We start from the raw sequence: 23,416 nt of genomic DNA, 5'->3' as shown, positions 1-23,416 counted from the left end.
ATGCGAGCTGTGGCAAGGAGGTTTGCTGTGTCTGTCAGCGTAGTGACCAGAGCATGGAGGCGCTACCAGGAGACAGGCCAGTACATCAGGAGACGTGGAGGAGGCCGTAGGAGGGCAACAACCCAGCAGCAGGACCACTACCTCCACCTTTGTGCAAGGAGGAGCAGGAGGAGCACTGCCAGAGCCCTGCAAAATGACCTCCAGCAGTCCACAAATGTGCATGTGTCTACTCAAACGGTCAGAAACAGACTCCATGAGGGTGGTATGAGGGCCCGACGTCCACAGGTGGGGGTTGTGCTTACAGCCCAACACCGTGCAGGACGTTTGGCATTTGCCAGAGAACACCAAGATTGGCAAATTCGCCACTGGTGCCCTGTGCTCTTCACAGATGAAAGCAGGTTCACACTGAGCACGTGACAGATGTGACAGAGTCTGGAGACTCCGTGGAGAACGTTCTGCTGCCTGCAACATCCTCCAGCATGACCGGTTTGGCGGTGGGTCAGTCATGGTGTGGGGTGGCATTTCTTTGGGGAGCCGCACAGCCCTCCATGTGCTCGCCAGAGGTAGCCTGACTGCCATTAGGTACCGAGATGAGATCCTCAGACCCCTTGTGAGACCATATGCTGGTGCGGTTGGCCCTGGGTTCCTCCTAATGGAAGACAATGCTAGACCTCATGTGGCTGGAGTGATTCAGCAGTTCCTGCAAGAGGAAGGCATTGATGCTATGGACTGGCCCGCCCGTTCCCCAGACCTGAATCCAATTGAGCACATCTGGGACATCATGTCTTGCTCCATCCACCAACGCCACATTGCACCACAGACTGTCCAGGAGTATATATTCCCTGCTGAAAACCAGCATAGACCGACAGACTGGTCATGATGGTCACCAGCATATGCTGTTGACTAGTGCTGGTTTAGCTGGAACAACCATTTCAGTAACGGGTGCAATAAATCCTAACAGATTGGATTAGTTTATAAAAATTGATACACTGCCGTTCAAAAGTTTGGGGTCACTTAGAAATGTACTTGTTTTTGAAGGAAAATATTTTTTTGGGTCCATTAAAATAACATAAAATTGATCAGAAATACAGTGCAGACATTGTAAATGACTATTGTAGCTGGAAACGGCAGATTTATGGAATATCTACATCGGCGTACAGAGGCCCATTATCAGCAACCATCACTCCCGTGTTCCAATGGCACGTTGTGTTAGCTAATCCAAGTTGATCATTTTAAAAGGCTAATTGTTCATTAGAAAACCCTTTTGCAATTATGTTATTTCCAGCTACAATAGTCATTTGCAACATTAACAATGTCTACACTGTATTTCTGATCAATTTGATGTTATTTAATTACAATAAAATGTGCTTTTCTTTCAAAAACAAGGACTTTTCTAAGTGACCCCAAACTTTTGAAAGGTAGTGCATGTTATTTATCTTTGTGTCGCATAAGATTAATTAATCAATCAATGTACATGCAAAAACACAATAAACCAAAAATATATTTAAACAAATAATTCCAAAAGGTACTTGTTATCTGGGATCCTTGAGAAGTCCCTACCCCCATTGAAGTTAAAATCTAAAATGGTTAAGGTAAGGGTTAAGGTTAGGGTGAGGTAAGGGTTGTGGTTATGGTTAAGGTTGGGGTAAGGGTAAAGGTAAAGGTAAGGGTTGTGGTTAAGGTAAGGGTTAAGGTAAGGGTAGGTGTTTAGGGCAAGGATTCCGGATAGCAATAACCATTCTAAAAATGTAACTGCAATAGAGCATGCTGGGAAATATGATAGGCCTGGTTTTGTAGACCAGCTTGACCAGCTAGACCATGCTGGACCAGCATAGTCACCAGCGTACCAGCATAAACTGGTCACCAGCATACCAGCATCACCAGCATGACTAGCTAGTCAGTAATTCTAACCAGCTAGACCATGCTGGTCAGCCAGAATAACCAGCTAACCATGCTGGTCAGAACAGCTAAACCAAGCTGGTCAGACCAGCTTGACCAGCACTAACCACCATGGGCCAGCATAAACCACCATGGACCAGCTTGAAATACAGTACAGTGGCTTACGAAAGCATTCACCCCATATTCTTTTTATAACCGAACCCTGATCTGTACTTCTCCACAACTTTGTCCCTGACCTGTTTAGAGAGCTCCTTGGTCTTCATGGTGCCGCTTGCTTCGTGGTGCCCCCTGCTTAGTGGTGTTGCAGACTCTGGGGCCTTTCAGAACAGGTGTATATACACTGAGATCATTTGACAGATCATGTGACACTTAGATTGCACACAGGTGGACTTTATTAAACAAATGATGTGACTTCTGAAGGTAATTGGTTGCACCAGATCTTATTTAGGGGCGTCATAGCGAAGGGGGTGAATACATACGCACGTACCATTTTTCAATTGTTTTATTGTTTAGAATTTTTTTTTTTCATTTCACTTCACCAATTTGGGCTATTTTGTGTTTGTCCATTACATGAAATCCAAATAAAAATTCATTTAAATTACAGGTTGTAATGCAACAAAATAGGAAAAATGCCAAGGGGGATGAATACTTTTGCAAGGCACTGTATATGCTGGTCTAGGCCAGAGCCATATATATATAGAGAGTTGGGCAATGCGGTTTCTGTCAGAACTTTCTGAGAGCGCCACTTTCTCCTCCATAGCCTTTGCTAAGTGATAACTGATGCTTCCGTGCTGTGCTCTAAGTTGACGTTTATTTCTGATAGTTTTCAAAACCTATGAAGATGTCCCGTGAAAGCAGAAATTACATTTGTTGACACCACAACACAGTACAGACTTGGAAGCACATTATCCCGAATGCTAATACATATAAATGTCTGTTAAATTCGCTGCTCTGTTTTGCTTGTTTACAGTGGGTCATTTCATAGTGAATTGTCAGAGGGGCTCTCAAATTGTGACATCATCAACATTTCAAGAATAAAGGCACTAACATGGCAGCCGTTCTATAACCTGGCCGAACTCTATGCATATGGCTCTGGTCTATGCAGTTTTTTTTCTCAGGAGGATTATCCTTGGTTATATTTTTATATACAGGCCTATAGCACATGATGGTAATGAGGATGATGATGATGATGATGATTGTAATAGGAATTTCCAGGTGAATAAAAGAGAAGATAAATCACAGATAAAGTCAATCAGAAATCAATACAGTTTAATACAAGTTGCAACAGGGAAACAACAACCAGCATAGAAGCAGAGCAAATGTCTATCTAGCATCTTGGAGACACACCCGTTATATTCTAATCAGAGAGCACTAAATGTTCTGTAAACACCAGCACGAGAGGCTTGTAGGAACTCAAACAAAAAGCAGTGACTTTATCAGCTGCTACATAATCACACAGTGATTAATCACACAGACTACAATAATAATCAGTCTGTCCTCGGTCCTTGTACCTCCAGTCTGGCATCAATCACTCTCAAGAGATATGAGTTTAATTCATAACATACAGCGTCTAGTCTAGTGACCATGACAAACAGAACACTGGAAATCATGTGAATTACATCATGGGAAAATATATAAATATGCTAAACATTGTGTTAATCACTCTTAACTGAATAAGAACTTTATTCATCTTAAATATTCCCATTACACACAACTAAGTATTCCGTTTTGTTTACTCCTTCACACAAGATGGCGTACTAGCCGGAGCACTTTAGTGAAGTGAAAGACTGGCCACCATGCCTGTGTTGTGCCATGTCCCAGTCACAAGGTCTGCTATGTCCTGAGTAATAAACCATTGAAACACCAAGTCAACATTTAATTTGGACTTTTTTGTCTTCATAAAGTTCCTGAAATTATAGAGAGAACAATATGAAACGTCATTGTAAACTCATAACCAAGGTGGAATTGTTCATAAATTTATCACATGCGTCATCAGATTGTGGTTTCTACATAATCTTCTTTCAGGTCAACTGGTTAATATCACAAAATGATACAGATTTCCATGGTACCAAGTTACAATCAATAACATATATCACTCTGCCTGTTCTCATTTGTCAGTGTGTACGTGCGTAGCCGTCCCAAAGACCGTATGTGATCCGCCCAAATGTACGTGTGTGTGTGTGTGTGTGTGTCTGTGTGTGTGTGTCTGTGTGTGTGCGTGCATGCACCTGTGCACATTCGTCCCGGAGCCCGTATATGTATCCGTCCATGCAGACTTGTGTGTGCGTGCATGCCTGTGTGTGACCTCTCACTATGCCCCTCTGGGCTCTGGGGCATGTGTTAATGTGTGACTGTCCCAGCCCCCAGCAGCAGACCACCAGACCAGAGTCATAACAGCCTGGAGAACAGCTGCTGTTCTCCCAGGAATCCAGATCCACACCCACACTGGCTAGAATAACAACAACAATCTAAGGTAGGTAAGGAATAGTGTGTGTGTGTGTGTGTGTGTGTGTGTGTGTGTGTGTGTGTGTGTGTGTGTGTGTGTGTGTGTGTGTGTGTGTGTGTGGTGTGTGTGTGTGTGTGTATTGATGCCTCGTATAGCTCAAGTAGGATCCTACTCCGCCAGCTTATATCCATCTGTTAAAGAAAGTTTGTTGTCATTGCGTTGTGATACATTGCTATGTCATTAACACGGGACCCTACACAGATAGGGTTATGTATGTAGACAATACCCAATTTGGACTAATTTTCTCATTCACTTTCTCACTCTATTCTCTTTGCTGGGCTGAGAAGCATAGGCCGCATTCCACCAGTCATGTGGTCCGGCTGATCTGAGTCACAAGCTGGGAGAGAGAGTTCCCCATGCCAATAAAGCCCTTAAATTGAAACTGAATTGAGAGAAAGAGAGAGAGTTCGAGATTGTGTGGGGGAAGGGGGGGGCTTAAGTGGGAAGTAAAATAAAGAATAAAGGGGATACAGGGAGTCTGGTTTCAGAGGCATTGCAGTGTAGTTGGAAGGGAAGAGGGTCACACTGTAATACTGTAACTGTACTACATTGAATGCGGGTGGGTAGGAAGCTCTTGATCATGTAATAGACTCTACATTAAATAGTCTCTGGTGAGTTCTCCTATTTGTCATGTGTCTTCCTTTATGTTCAGCACCTCACTGTCACTGCTAAACTTTATGATTCTCTGAAATTGTTTTTATCTTTAAAAACCATACCTAGAGTTCGGAAGGAAATAAATGAAGAGAAAACACGAGGGGAGTACTCAGCCAAGCGGAAGCAATGGTTTTTGCTTAAAATATTTTGTTATTCTCTATCATTAAACCTGCATACACACACACACACACACACACACACACACACACACACACACACACACACACACACACACACACACACACACACACACACACGCAGATCACATGGTTATACACAGCTACATACACTCATTCGCATAACATTGTAGGCATCCACTTTTCTTTACAACACGTGCACAGAAACGTATGGAGACAAACTGTTTCAAAGTTGGCAAGATGTCACAACTCACTTACAGCAGGGAGGAAGTGAGAGTAAGAGAGTGTGTGCCTGAGAGAGAAAGAGAGAGCGCGAGAGAGAGAGAGAGAAGGGGGAGAGAATTAGAACGAGAGAGAGAAGGGAGAGAGAGATAGAACGAGAGAGAGTGAGCAGGAGAGAGAGAGAGAGAACTACAGTAGGGATACGGAGACAACTTGAAATCAACCTTGCCGACAGCATTTGTGCAAAAAATGTGTCTCCCTCTCTAACAAGCAAACGAGAGAGACAAAGCGGCAGAGGGTGAGAGGGAGGATTGGAGAGGGAGACAAAGAACAAAAATATAGCTGCTCTCTCCGTCTCTTCTCCATTTCAGTATTTCTCTTTCACAGATTTTGTAGCTGCTGAAAGGAAAGCGATAATTTGGCTGTGTATGGTGCGTTGAAGACAGTGCCTATTGAGGTGCAGTATGTCTATCTTCTAACCGTGGTACAGTTTCACCACTTTCAACAGAAACCTGTGAAGAGTGTAGCCTGAGAAAAGAGAAAAGCTCACATTTGAAAGACAAGTGTAGTTGCCTTTCGCTACACCTAAGTTCAGTATACTTGGATAGTAAAGGAAAGTACAATGACAGTAAAACAGTCTACTCAGTCTACGACTTAAATTATTGTTTAAACTTGTGTTGAAAGTGCTGAATCTGAAATCCTTGGCAGTACAGTTTAATTACTCTGTTGGTTTCTCCAAGATGTTGAAATAACATAGCAGAGCAATGTAATCAGTTCTAAAAGGAGTAGTGATGTAGGACACTGACTTCTCCAAAGTTAAACTTTGGCATTTGATGCCATTGCTAAATAAAGTTATAGTCTCAGAGGGGGGCTCTCGAAGGGAGCTTCAGCTTCAGCCCTTTGACATTTTTTCTCCAGTAGAGTCACGGTATAATTCATCTCTTGTAAACAGATTCTGCGAACGCGACCAAATTACACCAGATTTTAGTTCTGGTATACCTGAGATTACAGTTTAAGCTATGCCTCAGGAAAACATTATCTACTGAGGGAATATTTGGTCAAATTTTCTAAATTTCACTGTCTTTGTTTGTTTTGCATGCCACTGGAATGTGCTGCTTGTGCTTCTTGCAAGCTGTAGTGTTAGTACTCACTTCATAACACTGTGAATACGTCACACACATACTGTATCTGACAGTCTACGATAGATGGGAACTAGGAAGTGGTTTCACAATCATGCCAAAGCATCTCTCTGCTTGAGCAAAAAAGCTGTAGCCTGGTCCCTGATATTTTTGTGCTGTCTCCTCTAGTCATTGTAGGAGTTGACAAGAGAGCACAAACAGATCTGAGACCAGGCTAATGGAACTGTGTTGCTGCGCTGTATATCACACTGGCAGTCATCACACTGGCCATTAACTACACTCTTAGTCACTTCGTCTGAATTATGGTTGGGGATTTTGATTCAACTGTATCACTGTTTTTGCTCGTTCAGGGTCTCGTCATCATGGATGAGATGGAGGACAAGACTTCTGTGCTTTCAGACGAGAGTGATGTTGAAGTTGACCTAAGACGATCATCCAAGATCCAGCCAGAAAACAGAAGAACATTTAGATGGAGGAATGGTGCGTAGTAACATAGTTATCAAACTGTACTATGGGTAAAAGTCTGATCATGTGGCATATCCTGTCTTTCAAATCAGTGTTTTTGTTTCTCTTCCTTGTTCATTGTTTTGCCTCTTGGCAAGTTTTTGGGATAAACTAACACTTTTCAAAATGTCCCGCTTTAACCCATGGTCTTTTTCCTCTATACCTTTTTGATTCTCTCTCTATGTTTTGACTCTCTCAATCACTCTCCTTTGTTGTCACTATTACAATCTCTGTCAGAATGTGTTACTGTCCACCTTAACACTCTCCCCTCTATCTATCTATCTATCTATCTATCTATCTATCTATCTATCTATCTATCTATCTATCTATCTCTCTCTCTCTCTCTCTCTCTCTCTCTCTCTCTCTCTCTATCTATCTATCTATCTATCTATCTATCTATCTATCTATCTATCTATCTATCTATCTATCTCTCTCTCTATCTATCTATCTATCTATCTATCACCCCCCCCTCTCTCTCTTTCTCTCCTCCAGGTCAGTGCGTGCTGGCAGTACCCACCTCCTCCATGCTGAGCCCCAGGTTTGATCTGTCGCTCTGCAGGGCTCTGCTGGAGAGGGACGGCTTCCAGGTCAGTGCTCACACACATACACACACACACAAAAACTCTTGCTTTCTCTCTCTCTCTGGGCGCCCACTGGCACTCTTTATTCTCATCCGTTGGGCCTCGCTATGTCAAGCAGCCTGTCCACTTGTGTGGGGAGGTTAAACTAGAATAGCTCGCTATCTCACTTCTTCTCTCAGACTGTCTTATGTCTCATCAAAATATAGGCCTACTGTTATGTCATCAATCTAAAAAGCTTTCATGAAGAAAAACATGACCCGTGCTAATGCCACAATGCTGAATTTATGAGACAGCAAATTGTACCCCACACACTTGATTTGCTAAGCTGAGGAATAGGGCTGGAGAAATGCAAGCACTCAAATTCATAGATAAAGCTTTGCATGCAATCACTGACATTCCATGAGATCAACATGATAGTTAAACATATTTTGAAGCTATAGGTCTTAAATGACAGCTAAACATAAGCCATGAGTGAGGCCGGGATTCAATCCGATCGCTCCTTTTCAGCTATGCACCTTTCATTTGATTTATTTTACCAGGTAATTTGACTGAAAACACATTCTCATTTCCAGCAATGACCTGGGGAATAGCTTATGGGGGTGAATGAGCCAATTGAAAGTTGGGGATGATTAGGTGGCCATGATGGTTTGAGGGCCAGATTGGAAATTTAGCCAGGACACCGGGGTTAACACCCCTACTCTTACAATAAGTGCCATGGGATTTTTAATAACCACAGAGTGTTAGGACACCCGTTTAGCATTCCATCCAAAAGACTGCACCTTACACAGAGCAATGTCCCCAATCACTGCCCTGGGGTATTTTATTCAGAATTGAGGAAAAAGTACCTCCTACTGCACCTCCAACACAATTTCCAGCAGCATCTGGTCTTCCATCTAGGACCAACCCTGCTTAGCTTCAGAGCCAAGCTAGCAGTGGGATGCAGGGTGTTATACTGCTGGCACTGTTAAAGGCAATGTTTCCGTATTCGCATCCCGGCCTATCCATACACAGTGGCTTGCAAAAGTATTCACCCCCCCTTTGGCATTTTTCCTATTTTGTTGCCTTACAACCAGGAATTTAAATAGATGTTTTGGGGGTTTGTATCATTTGATTTACACAACATGCCTACCACTTTGAAGATGCAAAATATTTTTTATTGTGAAACAAACAAAAAATAAGACAAAAAAAAACTGAAAACTTGAGCGTGCAAAACTATTCACCACCCCAAAGTCAATACTTTGTACAGCAATTACAGATGCAAGTCTCTTGGGGTATGTCTCTATAAGCTTGGCACATCTAGCCACTGGGATTTTTGCCCATTCTTCAAGGCAAAACTGCTCCAGCTCCTTCAAGTTGGATGGGTTCCGCTGGTGTACAGCAATCTTTAAGTCACACCACAGATTCTCAATTGGATTGACTAGGTCATTCCAAGACATTTAAATGTTTCCACTTAAACCACTCAAGTCTTGCTTTAGCAGTATACTTAGGGTCATTGTCCTGCTGGAAGGTGAACCTCCATCCCAGTCTAAAATCTCTGGAAGACTGAAGCAGGTTTCCCTCAAGAATTTCCCTGTATTTAGCGCCATCCATCATTCCTTCTATTCTGACCAGTTTCCCAGTCCCTGACGGTGAAAAACATCCCCACAGCATGATGCTGCCACCACCATGCTTCACTGTGAGGATGGTGTTCTCGGGGTGATGAGAGGTGTTGGGTTTGCGCCAAACATAGCGTTTTCCTTGATGGCCAAAAAGCTACATTTCTCATCTGACCAGAGTACCTTCTTCCATATGTTTGGGGAGTCTCCCACATGTCTTTTGGCGAACACCAAGCGTGTATGCTTACTTTTTTCTTTAAGCAATGGCTTTTTCTGGCCACTCTTCCGTAAAACCCAGCTCTGTGGAGGGTACAGCTTAAAGTGGTCCTATGGACAGATACTACAATCTCTGCTGTGGAGCTTTGCAGCTCCTTCAAGGTTATCTTTGGTCTCTTTGTTGCCTCTCTGATTAATGCCCTCTTTGCCTTGTCCGTGAGTTTTGGTGGGCGGCCCTCTCTTGGCAGGTTTGTTGTGGTGCCATATTCTTTCAATTTTTTAATAATGGATTTAATGGTGCTCTGTGGGATGTTCAAAGTTTCGGATATTTTTTTATAACCCAACCCTGATCTGTACTTCTCCACAACTTTGTCCCTGACCTGTTTGAAGAGCTCCTTGGTCTTCATGGTGCTGCTTGCTTGGTGTTGCCCCTTGCTTAGAGGTGTTGCAGACTCTGGGGCGTTTCAGAACAAATCAAATCAAATGTATTTATATAGCCCTTCTTACATCAGCTGATATCTCAAAGTGCTGTACAGAAACCCAGCCTAAAACCCCAAACAGCAAGCAATGCAGGTGTAGAAGCACGGTGGCTAGGAAAAACTCCATTGAAAGGCCAAAACCTAGGAAGAAACCAAGAGAGGAACCAGGCTATGAGGGGTGGCCAGTCCTCTTCTGGCTGTGCCGGGTGGAGATTATAACAGAACATGGCCAAGATGTTCAAATGTTCATAAATGACCAGCATGGTCAAATAATAATAATCACAGTAGTTGTCGAGGGTGCAACAAGTCAGCACCTCAAAAGTAAATGTCAGTTGGCTTTTCATAGCCGATCATTGAGAATTTCTCTACCGCTCCTGCTGTCTCTAGAACAGGTGTATATATACTGAGATCATGTGACAGATCATGTGACACTTAGATTGCACACAGGTGGACTTTATTTAACAAATGATTTGTCTTCTGAAGGTAATTGGTTGCACCAGATCTTATTTAGGGGCGTCATAGCAAAGGGTGTGAATACATATGCATGCACCAATTTTCCTTTTATATATTTTCAATTTTTTTTAAACAAGTAATTTGTTTCATTTCACTTCCCCAATTTGGACTATTTTGTGTATGCCCATTACAGGAAATCCAAATAAAAATCCATTTAAATTACAGGTTGTAAGGCAAAAAAATAGGAAAAATGCCAAGGGGGATGAATACATTTCAAGGCACTTTATTTTGGGTTATATCATTCTTTGGAATGACAACTGAACAGCAGTTAATGTTGAAGATGTTACCTCAAAAGTCTAAGTTGTTGGCTAAAACATCACATCCAGGGTGTATTTTGTTTGTGTCAAAAAGCCCTGTACCAAAACTTGGAACAGAAATTCTGAGAAGAACACAGCTGCAGAGTTGATATGACCACTGGGTTATGTGGCAATACCCCCTTATCTAGAATGGCTGTAGTGATGCATTTGGAGCGGAGTGGCTATGTTGCCAAATTCTCTGGACACCTCTTCCCGATAGCTAAACAACCAACGCTCAATGATGAATGGAGAAGGGAAGGTGTCCAGCGGGATGGGAGTGGGGCGGAACAAGGCAATTACCTTCAGTCGTACAGCATCAGACCTTTTGGTACACAGCTTATTCACACAGACCTTAATGAGGGAAGTGAGAAATAACGTTCTTAAACTGTTTGATTTCCTTGTTTCGTTTCTTCTTTTAGAGTTTGTTTTTTGTTCTACAGATTAAACAGCTTCAGTAAAGGTTGAGGTTTATTTATATAGGCCTAATATTTACTCTGAGAGAGTGAATGTGCCACGTCTGTACACGATCCGCCTATGACATGATGCCTACCAGCCACACGTTCCCTCTGTAAGTCAGATAAAAGAACAGGACCCACTTCAGCCCAGCATACCTACATGCCTACCAGCCCATCTAGAACCATGTTTGTGTTCTTCTGTGTTATCTCTCTCCTCAGTCTTGCTTTGGATGCTGAACACGACACTCCTGACCAGGGTAAAGAGCTATCCCGAAAATCCTGCCCCATGGGCTGGTACAACTTGAATCAAATCAAATGTATTTATATAGCCCTTCTTACATCAGCTGATATGTCAAAGTGCTGTACAGAAACCCAGCCTAAAACCCCAAACAGCAAGCAATGCAGGTGTAAAAGCACGGTGGCTAGGAAAAACTCCCTAGAAAGGACAAAACCTAGGAAGAAGCCTAGAGAGGAACCAGGCTATGAGGGGTGGCCAGTCCTCTTCTGGCTGTGCCGGGTGGAGACTATAACAGAACACGGCCAAGATGTTCAAATGTTCATAAATGACCAGCATGGTCAAATAATAATAATCACAGTAGTTGTCGAGGGTGCAACAGGTCAGCACCTCAGGAGTAAATGTCAGTTGGCTTTTCATAGCTGATCATTGAGAGTATCTCTACCGCTCCTGCTGTCTCTAGAGAGTTGAAAACAGCAGGTCTGGGACAGGTAGCACGTCCGGTGAACAGGTCAGGGTTCCATAGCCGCAGGCAGAACAGTTGAAACTGGAGCAGCAGCACGGCCAGGAGTCATCATGCCAGGTAATCCTGAGGCATGGTCCTAGGGCTCAGGTCCTCCGAGAGAGAGAAAGAAAGAAAGAGAGAAAGAGAGAATTAGAGAGAGCATACTTAAATTCACACAGGACACCGGATAAGACAGGAGAAATACTCCAGATATAACAGACTGACCCTAGCCCCCCAACACATAAACTACTGCAGCATACATACTGGAGGCTGAGACAGGAGGGGTCAGGAGACACTGTGGCCCCATCAGACAGTGCTAAACAGGCAGGATATAACCCCACCCACTTTGCCAAAGCACAGCCCCCATACCACTAGAGGGATATCTTCAACCACCAACTTACCATCCTGAGACCTAGTATGGCCTAGTAAGGCCTAGTATGGCCCACAAAGATCTCCGCTACGGCACAACCCAAGGGGGGGCGTCAACCCAGACAGGAAGACCACGTCAGTGAATCAACCCACTCAAGTGACGCATCCCTCCTAGGGACGGCATGGAAGAACACCAGTAAGCCAGTGACTCAGCCCCTGTAATAGGGTTAGATGCAGAGTATCCCAGTGGAGAGAGGGGAACCGGCCAGGCAGAGACAGCAAGGGTGGTTCGTTGTTCCAGTGCCTTTCCGTTCACCTTCACACTCCTGGGCCAGACTACACTCAATCATAGGACCTACTGAAGAGATGAGTCTTCGATAAAGACTTAAAGGTTGAGACTGAGTCTGCGTCTCTCACATGGGTAGGCAGACCATTCCATAAAAATGGAGCTCTATAGGAGAAAGCCCTGCCTCCAGCTGTTTGCTTAGAAATTCTAGGGACAATTAGGAGGCCCGCGTCTTGTGACCGTAGCGTACGTGTAGGTATGTATGGCAGGACCAAATCGGAAAGATAGGTAGGAGCAAGCCCATGTAATGCTTTGTATGTTAGCAGTAAAACCTTGAAATCAGCCCTTGCCTTAACTGGAAGCCAGTGTAGGGAGGCTAGCACTGGAGTAATATGATCAATTTTTTGGTTCTAGTCAGGATTCTAGCAGCCATTTTTAGCACTAACTGAAGTTTATTTCGTGCTTTATCCGGGTAGCCATAAAGTAGAGAATTGCAGTAGTCCAACCTAGAAGTGACAAAAGCATGGATGAATTTTTCTGCATCCTTTTTGGACAGACAATTTCTGATTTTTGCAATGTTACGTAGATGCAAAAAAGCTGTCCTTGAAACAGTCTTGATGTGTTCGTCAACAGAGAGATCAGGGTCCAGAGTAACACCAAGGTCCTTCACAGTTTTATTTGAGATGACTGTACAACCATCAAGATTAATTGTCAGATTCAACAGAAGATCTCTTTGTTTCTTGGGACCTAGAACAATCATCTCTGTTTTGTCCGAGTTTAAAAGTAGAAAGTTTGCAGCCATCTACTTCCTTATGTCTAAAACACAAGCTTCCAGCGAGGGCAATTTTGGGGTTTCACCATGTTTCATTGAAATGTACAGCTGTGTGTCATCCGGATAGCAGTGAAAGTTAACATTATGTTTTCGAATGACATCCCCAAGAGGTAAAATATATAGTGAAAACAATAGTGGTCCTAAAACGGAACCTTGAGGAACACCGAAATTTACAGTTGATTTGTCAGAGGACAAACCATCCACAGAGACAAACTGATATCTTTCCGACAGATAAGATCTAAACCAGGCCAGAACTTGTCCGTGTAGACCAATTTGGTTTTCCAATCTCTCCAAAAGAATGTGGTGATCGATGGTATCAAAACCAGCACTAAGGTCTAGGAGCATGAGGACAGATGCAGAGCCTCGGTCTGGCGCCATTAAAAAGTAATTTACCACCTTCACAAGTGCAGTCTCAGTGCTATGATGGGGTCTAAAACCAGACTGAAGCATTTCATATACATTGTTTGTCTTCATGAAGACAGTGAGTTGCTGCGCAACAGCTTTTTCAAAAATATTTGAGAGGAATGGGAGATGGGAGAGGCCGATAGTTTTTAATATTTTCTGGGTCAAGGTTTGGCTTTTTCAAAAGAGGCTTTATTACTGCCACTTTTAGGGAGTTTGGTACACATCGGTGGATAGGGAGTCGTTTATTATGTTCAACATAGGAGGGACAAGCACAGGAAGCAGCTCTTTCAGTAGTTTCGTTGGAATAGGGTCCAGTATGCAGCTTGAAGGTTTAGAGGCCATGATTATTTTCATCATTGTGTCAAGAGATGTAGCACTAAAACACTTGAGTGTCTCCCTTGATCCTAGGTCCTGGCAGAGTTGTGCAGACTCAGGACAACTGCGCTTTGGAGGAATACGCAGATTTAAAGAGGAGTCCGTAATTTGCTTTCTAATGATCATGATCTTTTCCTCAAAGAACTTCATGAATTTATTACTGCTGAAGTGAAAGCCATCCTCTCTTGGGGAATGCTGCTTTTTAGTTAGCTTGCGACAGTATCAAAAATAAATTTAGGATTGTTCTTATTTTCCTCAATTAAGTTGTAAAAATAGGATGATCGAGCAGCAGTGAGGGCTCTTCAATACTGCACGGTACTGTCTTTCCAAGCTAGTCGGAAGACTTCCAGTTTGGTGTGGCGCCATTTCCGTTCCAATTTTCGGAGAGAGCTAGTTTCTTAGGACAAATGTTTTTAGTTTTTAGGGGTGCGAATGCATCTAGGGTATTGCACAAGGTTAAATTGAGTTCCTCAGTTAGGTGGTTAACTGATTTTTGTCCTCTGACGTCCTTGGGTAGGCAGAGGGAGTCTGGAAGGGCATCAAGGAATCTTTGGGTTGTCTGAGAATTTATAGCACGACTTTTGATGATCCTTGGTTGGGGTCTGAGCAGATTATTTGTTGCGATTGCAAACGTAATAAAATGGTGGTCCGATAGTCCAGGATTATGAGGAAAAACATTAAGATCCACAACATTTATTCCATGGGACAAAACTAGGTCCAGAGTATGACTGTGGCAGTGAGTAGGTCCGGAGACATGTTGGACAAAACCCACTAAGTCGATGATGGCTCCGAAAGCCTTTTGGAATGGGTCTGTGGACTTTTCCATGTGAATATTAAAGTCACAAAATGTTTTAATATTATCTGCTATGACTACAAGGTCTATTACGAATTCAGGGAACTCAGTGAGGAACACTGTATATGGCCCAGGAGGCCTGTAAACAGTAGCTATAAAAAAGTGATTGAGTAGGCTGCATAGATTTCATGACTAGAAGCTCAAAAGTCGAAAACGTCAGGGGTTTTTTGTCAATTGAAATTTGCTATCGTAAATGTTAGCCACACCTCCGCCTTTGCTGGATGCGCGGGGGATATGGTCACTAGTGTAACCAGGAGGTGAGGCCTCATTTAACAGTAAATTCATCAGGCTTAAGCCATGTTTCAGTCAGGCCAATCACATCAATATTATGATCAGTGATTAGTTCATTGACTATAACTGCCTTGGAAGTGAGGGATCTAAAATTAAGTTGCCCTATTTTGAGATGTGAGGTATCACAATCTCTTTCAATAATGGCAGGAATGGAGGAGGTCTTTATTCTAGTGAGATTGCTAAGGCGAACACCGCCATGTTTAGTTTTGCCCAACCTAGGTCGAGGCACAGACACGGTCTCAATGGGGATAGCTGAGCTGACTACACTGACTGTGCTAGTGGCAGACTCCACTAAGCTGGCTGCCTGGCCAACAGCCTGCTGCCTGGCCTACACCCTATATCATTGTGGAGCTAGGGGAGTTAGAGCCCTGTCTATGTTCGTAGATAAGATGAGAGCACCCCTCCAGCTAGGATGGAGTCCGTCACTCCTCAACAGGCCAGGCTTGGTCCTGTTTGTGGGTGTGTCCCAGAAAGAGGGCCAATTATCTACAAATTCTATCTTTTGGGAGGGGCAGAAAACAGTTTTCAACCAGCGATTGAGTTGTGAGACTCTGCTGTAGAGCTCATCACTCCCCCTAACTGGGAGGGGACCAGAGACAATTACTCGATGCCGACACATCTTTCTAGCTGATTTACACGCTGAAGCTATGTGGACGCTGCTATAAGTATGTTGCCACACGACTGGACCGGGCAGACGCTGAGTCCTACTGTGTGACTCAGGGAGCGAACTTGGCCTCTGTGCACAGGGAGGCAGAACACCAGATCATCAAAACCCTAATCAAGATGTTCGACCCTTTAGAGTTCTACACCTGGATTGGATTGTCTGACGTCGTTAAGGAAGGGAGGTGGATGTGGACTGACGGGTCCAAGGTGGACTTTACCGCCTGGTTTAAATCAGACCCTGATGGCGGTGAGGCTCAAAACTGTGTAAATACAAACTATCAAACGCTGTGGGTTGATAATGAATGCAGCGAGGCTTACGCCTTTGTCTGCGCTGAGCGTCTCTGCTAGTCAGTCATCCGTCAAGATGGATGGGCTGTCCCTGGCTGTCCTAGGAGAAACGAAACCCTTTTTTCCCAATATTAAATAAACACCTTATATTGAAAATAAAAGTTGCTTAAATCATTGTTTATGGATTGTACATATAACTACAAAAGGTTTGTGTGCTTGCATCAGCTGTCTTTTTATTCTGTCAAGAAGCTCTGTGGCACACAAAACTTGACATGGGAATCACAATAAAAACACATTGTTACGTGGCAATACCCACTTGTGTGGAATGGCTGTAGTGCTGCTGCCTTTGGAGCACAGCTTATTCACAGAGACAAAGTGAGTGATTTTTATGTTAGAGATCATACTCACACACGCATACACTTCCACATACTGTCACGGATCCCCCCCCCCAGTACTGCTGCTCATTCTGTTCACCAGTTCCGGTGGTCTACTGACGGGATTCATTATCATCAACCCCGGACTGTCTTGTCTGATTACACACACCTGGTTCCCATTTCCCCTGATTAGTATGTTATATATGTGCCCTCTGTTTCCTCTGTCTTTGTCGGTTATTGTTCCCCATGTCCGTTGGCCGTGTGAGTACCTATGCGGTGGTGCAGCAGTTATACTGCGTGCTTTATATATTGTGTATTACGGGTATCGTCCCGTGTTGTTCAACGAGGTTTACCCTCGCTCTTTTGTTTGGGTACAGCCCAGTGTTTTTGTATACGTGTTTGTTTTGGGTGTATTAAAAACCCCTATTGTGTATTCCTGCGTCTGTCTCCAAATTTTTATACCAGTGTGACACACATACTCACACACACTTTTACAACCTTTTTACCACCAAGATCAAAGCACTCTTTCCCCCCCCCTCTTATCTTTTCCCCTTATCTTGTTTATGTGTAATGTGTTTTGGTAAAGTATGAAAGCCATTGCATGGAAAATTACATTTAGAATACATTATTGCTATGTGTTCACTGTCTGATTTCTCCACTGTAGATTCCTGTAGCAGACTTTGAGACGCCTCTGGAAATAGCACTGGACGTGCCCTCAGTCAGGAGATACCTGTTCTTTAACTCTTCTCTCTTCCACTTCATCATGGCTCCGGTAGGGTCCCTCAAAGTATTTGTTCATAACTCAAGGGTCCATTGTACCTGTTATTTATACCTCTCTTACATTATTCACACTATAGTGTCCAGTATCAGTTAATCTCATACACCATCAGGAGATCTTTTACTAATGTGTCCGGTATCTGTTCAGAGTTAGTGCTTGTTCTTTGTATGTTTAGTTTATACTGCGTATCATTTTTATCTCCCCTCCAGATTCTATATGTGGTGATATGGTGTGCTGTGTTCTCCACTCTTCACCTCTATCTCTCAGTCACTGACTACTGGGTCCTCTGCCTGTCTGTCAGTCTGGTCTCCATCTTCCTCACCACAGCCATCATTGTCATCCTCCACTATAGTAACAAGGAGGTGGGTGTTCAATCTGTTTTCCAGTCTGAGAGTGCTTAAGAACCTTAATGGTTTGCTCACTTATAAATTCCATCTAATCTTTAATCGCAATGCTATTAGTGAGCTGCGGTAGCAACATAAATGATGCATAGATATTAATAGGAATGCATCTGTGCTTGTGGAAGCACATAAATACACTATGTAGATATGTCACACTCAAGAGGGTTGAAGCAAAACATTCACAGACACTTTGAAACCAATATGGTTCGATATTAAACACCATGATTTCCATGTCTGAATTATGTAGAGATATTGGGCTATAGCCTACAACCAGTTCTAAGACCCTGAAACGTTAGATTTAGATGTACCTGTAATGTTTAATGGTCATCCTACAGATAAACATGAACATTGACGTGCGACTCATCCAGGTGAATGAGAGGCTGAGCCGACATAAGCTGCTTGTAGGCGTAGCTGACTGGGTGCAGAACTGTACTGGAAGTCTACAGGTATGCTGCGTTAACCTCGACATTTAGGCAGCTCAATCCGTGAGGGCAGACATTTTGTGTCAAACCTTTTTATCGCTCTCCCGTTCTTGTAATTGAGGTTACTTCTAAATGCCTGTTTGTTGTGGTATGAATCTGTAACCGGATCCCTCGAATGATCAATTATGAAGTTATATATCGATGTATTGATATGATTGTGTAGTTTCATTGTAATAGGAATTTCCAGGGGAAACAAGAGGTCAATCAAAAATCTATCTGGTTCATTGTAAGTTGCAACAGGGAGACACCACCCAGCGCAGAAGTAGAGAAAATGTCTAACTGGCCTCTGGGACAGGCCCTTTATATCCTAATCAGACAGCACCAAATGTTCTGACACGTACAAAGTCAAAACGAAAAGGCAGTGACTTTGCCAGCTGCTACAGAATCACAGTGGCCACAGAATGCCATCAATACAATAGTGAATAATCAGTATCCTTGGTCCTTGTACCTCCAGTCTAGCATCAATCACTATCAACAGATATGAGAATAATCCAAAGCAAGTCTAGTGACCATCAACCTTCACCTTGAGTGTCACAAATGGAACCCTGGAATTGATGTATTACAGAAACTCTAAATATGCTAAACATTGTGTTGATCACAACTCATTTAAAATGTCCCCATTACATTATCTGTCTGTCCATCTTACTGTCTGTATCTTTTTGTCTCTCTCTGTCATTCTTTATCTGTCTGTCTCTCTCTCGCTGTTACCCTCTCAGCTGTTCATTGTGTACTGGGATACGGCCCACTGCTTGAGGGCACTGACTGAAACTCTAGAGGAGATGCGCTTTGTCAGAGACGAGGCCCAGGTAGGTACATCATGATGTCACCATGTTCGGTCTATGACTCTATTGATTTGTGTCTGTGTTCTCTTTGGCAAGGCTTTTCTGTCCATGCTGTTTCGGGAAGGCAATGGGATATAATATGCATAGCATAAAAGTTTGATTAATAGCCCTGGTGTTTATTTGCTTAAATCACTGAACACAACAAGCGCTTATTAGAGACAAGATTCTATTTGAAGCACACAGCTTTTGCTCATTTGCATAGATCATTGTTTAATTACAGCATTGTAATCAATTTCTACATTACCTGCACTAATGTGTTAGCATTTGCACACTGTCAAGTTTATTTTGACTTAGAATGCCTCTATCCCCCCATCAATTTTTCTCCTGACTGTGCATTTTCAGCAGTTATTTCACCACTAGAGGGCGATCTGCTGATTTCTGAGGGTCTGGGCCAGGTTGCATAAAACACCTGAAGTTTTCCTTAAAGTTTCCTTAACAAAACATTTTAAGTGAAAAAGTTAAGAGTACCCATGCGGTGCCTTAACTTCTTCATTCAGTATGGATGTCAATGTAAACAGCATTTGTGGAGGTGAATGTTGCTTTCGTCTGCTGTGGTTACAAATGGAAAACATCAACCAGCTAACGTTAGCTACTTAGCTAAACAATGGAAGATGCACAATCCATCTCTACAAAGCTAGTTAGCTATAGCTACTCTGTAAGCTAGCTTGACGTACTAGAAAGTAGTATAAACAAAGAAAAAAGATAATGTTTCTTGGAGTTACTTCTGAAACAATTAGGTTATTCTGTCTTGAAGTTCTATTTTTCTATCTCACAAAATTTAAGCGATTTCTTTCATGAGAAGCTTAGTCAGTGAATCAGGCCATCTCCATGGTAACCAGATACTCTTTCTGCCATACGTGCCTTCAAACTACCATAAAACCCCTTAAGTATGCCCATACCTAAGGATATATTTGGTGGGCTCTAAGCAATGCCCTTAAACAATTCCCTTATGTAAGGGAAAATTATTCCTTAATGTAAACCCTTAAGGAAAACGTTTAAGATATTTTATGCAACCGGGCCCTGTACTCCCAAAATTGCTGACTGTTTTTGCGCTTGCCAGTTAGCTAGCAGTACTCAGCTGTTAGCAGTCAATGGCTAGAAGTTTCTTACTGGTGCTAGAAATGGATGATTGACATTGTTTTTAGAGTCATTACTGAATTATTTAATGTAATTAATCTAACATTAAACCTCGTAAACAATTCATGGTAACCTCATAAACATCTACACCCAGCGTTTATTTGAAACAGGCGTTTATTTGCTGAAATGTTTGCCGTCTCCCGGCTATTAAAAAGGACAGTTGGCTATTTGAGACTGCATTTAATTGAAGTTTTACAGTAGATTGATATTGACAAATCTCTGTGTACTGTTAAAAGGAATTGTATAAGGCAAATTGAAATTAAACTGGAAATTGACAACAGCAGACATTGAGTATTATAGATTGTGATTTAGGCCTATCAGAGGGTTTTAGGTGGTGTGTATATAGCCCTTCTATTGCCTAGTAAGGCAATCTTGTGATGTGTAATGATGACCACCTTTCAGTGGTTCTGTGTAGCAGTAGCAGGCAATGCAATCTAATGGGTTATCCTCACTTTTCACTCACTCCCTAGAAAATACTTAATAAGAGAATGTCCCACCTTGTCCTGGTGACAGAGGTCATGACCTTTGATCCTGTGGCGGGGGGGTCAAGTGTCAATGAAAGTTCTGATGAGGAAAGGCCCCTCTTGATGAACGATGAGGAGACTGGACACAGTACCTCAACCAGCCAGAGGGAGGACACCAAACTCACCACTAACTACAGTTTGGTACCGGACCAAATACTACCAGCTCAAGTTAGTTAGAGAAACTGCTTTCAATAATACTTGTAATCTTATGTTATAATTTGGACTGCTCACTAAATGGTTTTTCTATCGTGCAATATGTTGAAGAAATGGTATTTCAGATCAGTGGAGGCTGGTGGAGGGAGAAATCTGGAGGATGGGCTCCAGCCACCTCTGTCTAAGATATAGCCTACCTACAGACTAGAGTGTGTTCAATATAGTATTATTAAGGCTCTTTTGTTGTTCATGCTATCCAAACATATCTCTTTTTGCAGGCCAAAGCACTCCAACTTTTACTGACCTATGGTGCGGTGTATGTCAAGCTGTTAGTGTCTGAAAGGCTGCCAAACTCCACACACCGCCCCCTACGCTCCAGGAGGAATCACTGCACCACTGCCTCCCTTTGTCTGTGTCAGTATATCAAAACCAAGGTTCTACGATTATAAGACAGGGACACAGAAAAGCTTATTCATTCCACTTTAAATAATATGTTATTGTAGGACAGTATAATGTTTGCACTGATCATGTAAAAATCACAGTTTGAAACCCATTTTTGTGTAAATTATTTTGCATTAAATTGTACAAACAATAAATGTATATCTTCTTTATGAGTCGTGTCCTTAAGTAAACAAGTATATTCCTTTATTTTGATAAGGCACACGCTACAATATGTTTTGGCAGTGCATTTAGATTAACAGGGCAAATTAAGAAGGGATTTTGCGGAGAGCTAAAAAGAGAGAGAGAGGGGGGGCAGGAGAGGACAGATTCAATGATGCAGAGATTAAGTATTAAGCTCAGGGGGTCAACGTGAATCATTGTTCTTGGCCGGCTGCACGGCTACACAGGAGGTGCATGTGGCACACAGTTTCATTCATTAACCCATGGTTATTAATCAGCCTTGACATAACTGCTGAGGTGATTGGCTCATAAGTATCCGGTGCTTGGCATGATGACACACACACACACAGGGAGAGACACAGCACTCAGGGGAGGCAGGGCGGTGTAGCGGTACAGAGATGCATGTTGCGACAGTCCAAGTTAAACGATCGCACAGACGCTGGGTCACTATTTGGGAGGCTAAACGACCATCTGTGATCTTGCAGACACAGTCTGGCGTAGTCCCACCACCTCCCTCTCTTCTCTCTGTCTCTGTGTCAGAGGAGGCTGGTGGGAGGAGCTATAGGAGGACGGGCTCAGTGTAATGGCTAGAATGGAATAAAGGTAACGGTTTCCGTGTGTGTTTGATACCGTAGAATTTATTCCATCCCAGCCATTGGAATGAGCCCGTCTTCCTATAGCTCCTCCCACCAGCCTCCTCTGCTTTCTGTGTCTATCTGGGGTTACATGTGCACTCAACCAGCAAGTGTAATATCTATAAGCAATCAATGGGACGTGGAGTATAGAGATGTTTTAATGTTTTATGCTGCGATTCAGCTCTTGCGTTATCTACATGGAAAAAAAATATAGTAAAAATACACATGACATAGGCCCTCTTGAGACGGTGCAAAAAGACAAACACAAACGCTGGCGCTGTAATAATGGGAGTAGAAAGAAACACCATTGAGGCTGCACTCCGATATGTGATTAAGCCCTAGCTATTGAAAGATAGTTCATGTTCTGACAGGGAGAGAAAGAGATACTGTACAAGGATGGAGGAATCCGGGCCAACTATAAATAGCACTTAAGAGACGTAGGGAGAGGAAAGGCCACAGAGAGAGAAAGAGACAGAGAGAGAGAGATGTAGAGTACACATCACTGTTACTCTCGGTCTTGCTCAACCCAAAAAATCGTATTTTATTCAAACAATTGAATTCATACACAACAAATGCATGTGTAACATCCATGAACTGAAATGAACCCCAAGAGAAGTTCATGTACACTGTGATTCGCCAGCCACTTTGAACACGCCAATCCATTACATTTACATGCTCAGAGAAAAGGTATCAATACCGCAAAGAAGCAGTAGCATTTGCCCAGCCTGTCATCAACAATGACATAGAAATGCCTTAGAAAGCAAGTATGTGGGAAGAGCACAGTGTAGATCTAAACACAACTAGATATGCTAGGAGGGAGTCTAAAAAGCATACACACGTTCTATACCAATACTTCTCTTGTATAGAGGTGAGTAACAGCACTACGAGTCACAATACCGTGCTTACTTTGCTCTCTTAACATATTTCTAGAATACCATGTTATCAGATTCAGAACATACAGTATTCTCCAAATACAATGTACATTATAAATACAGCAGTGATAATCAAATGCAAAAGTGATTACCACGTAACAGAATCATAATAGCCATAGTAATAACACTTTCAGAATGAAACTTCAAACACCCTAATACAATATTCAAATAAGTTATCATGGTCCTTCACAAGAAACAATACATTCTCAACACTTCTGACTAACTTCATTTTCTTTAAA

The 23,416-nt window shown here is 42.7% G+C and overlaps 1 protein-coding gene across 3 annotated transcripts; it reads left to right on the top strand.

Annotated features, from left to right (window-relative positions):
* Window positions 1–4,268: 4,268 nt before the first annotated feature.
* On the top strand, window positions 4,269–21,600 carry LOC115176012 (transmembrane protein 268). 3 transcript variants are annotated; one of them, XM_029735731.1, is made up of 9 exons: window positions 4,269–4,372; window positions 6,908–7,037; window positions 7,554–7,648; window positions 17,337–17,444; window positions 17,660–17,812; window positions 18,187–18,297; window positions 19,050–19,139; window positions 20,783–21,004; window positions 21,268–21,600. In XM_029735731.1, exons 2-9 carry the CDS (start codon window positions 6,920–6,922, stop codon window positions 21,436–21,438), a joined length of 1,068 nt encoding a protein of 355 aa, XP_029591591.1. In that variant the 5' UTR covers window positions 4,269–4,372; window positions 6,908–6,919; the 3' UTR covers window positions 21,439–21,600. The 3 variants fall into 3 exon arrangements, with proteins under 3 accessions (XP_029591591.1, XP_029591589.1, XP_029591590.1); XM_029735729.1 differs by lacking the exon at window positions 4,269–4,372 and adding an exon at window positions 5,549–5,849; XM_029735730.1 differs by lacking the exon at window positions 4,269–4,372 and adding an exon at window positions 5,549–5,875.
* The last annotated feature ends 1,816 nt before the right edge of the window (window positions 21,601–23,416 follow it).

Source organism: Salmo trutta, chromosome 36, assembly GCF_901001165.1.
Source record: "Salmo trutta chromosome 36, fSalTru1.1, whole genome shotgun sequence".
In the NCBI taxonomy this organism is placed as follows: Eukaryota; Metazoa; Chordata; class Actinopteri; order Salmoniformes; family Salmonidae; genus Salmo; species Salmo trutta.
The sequence above is the reverse complement of the archived record's forward strand: the minus strand, read 5'-3'. Positions and strand labels throughout refer to the sequence as shown.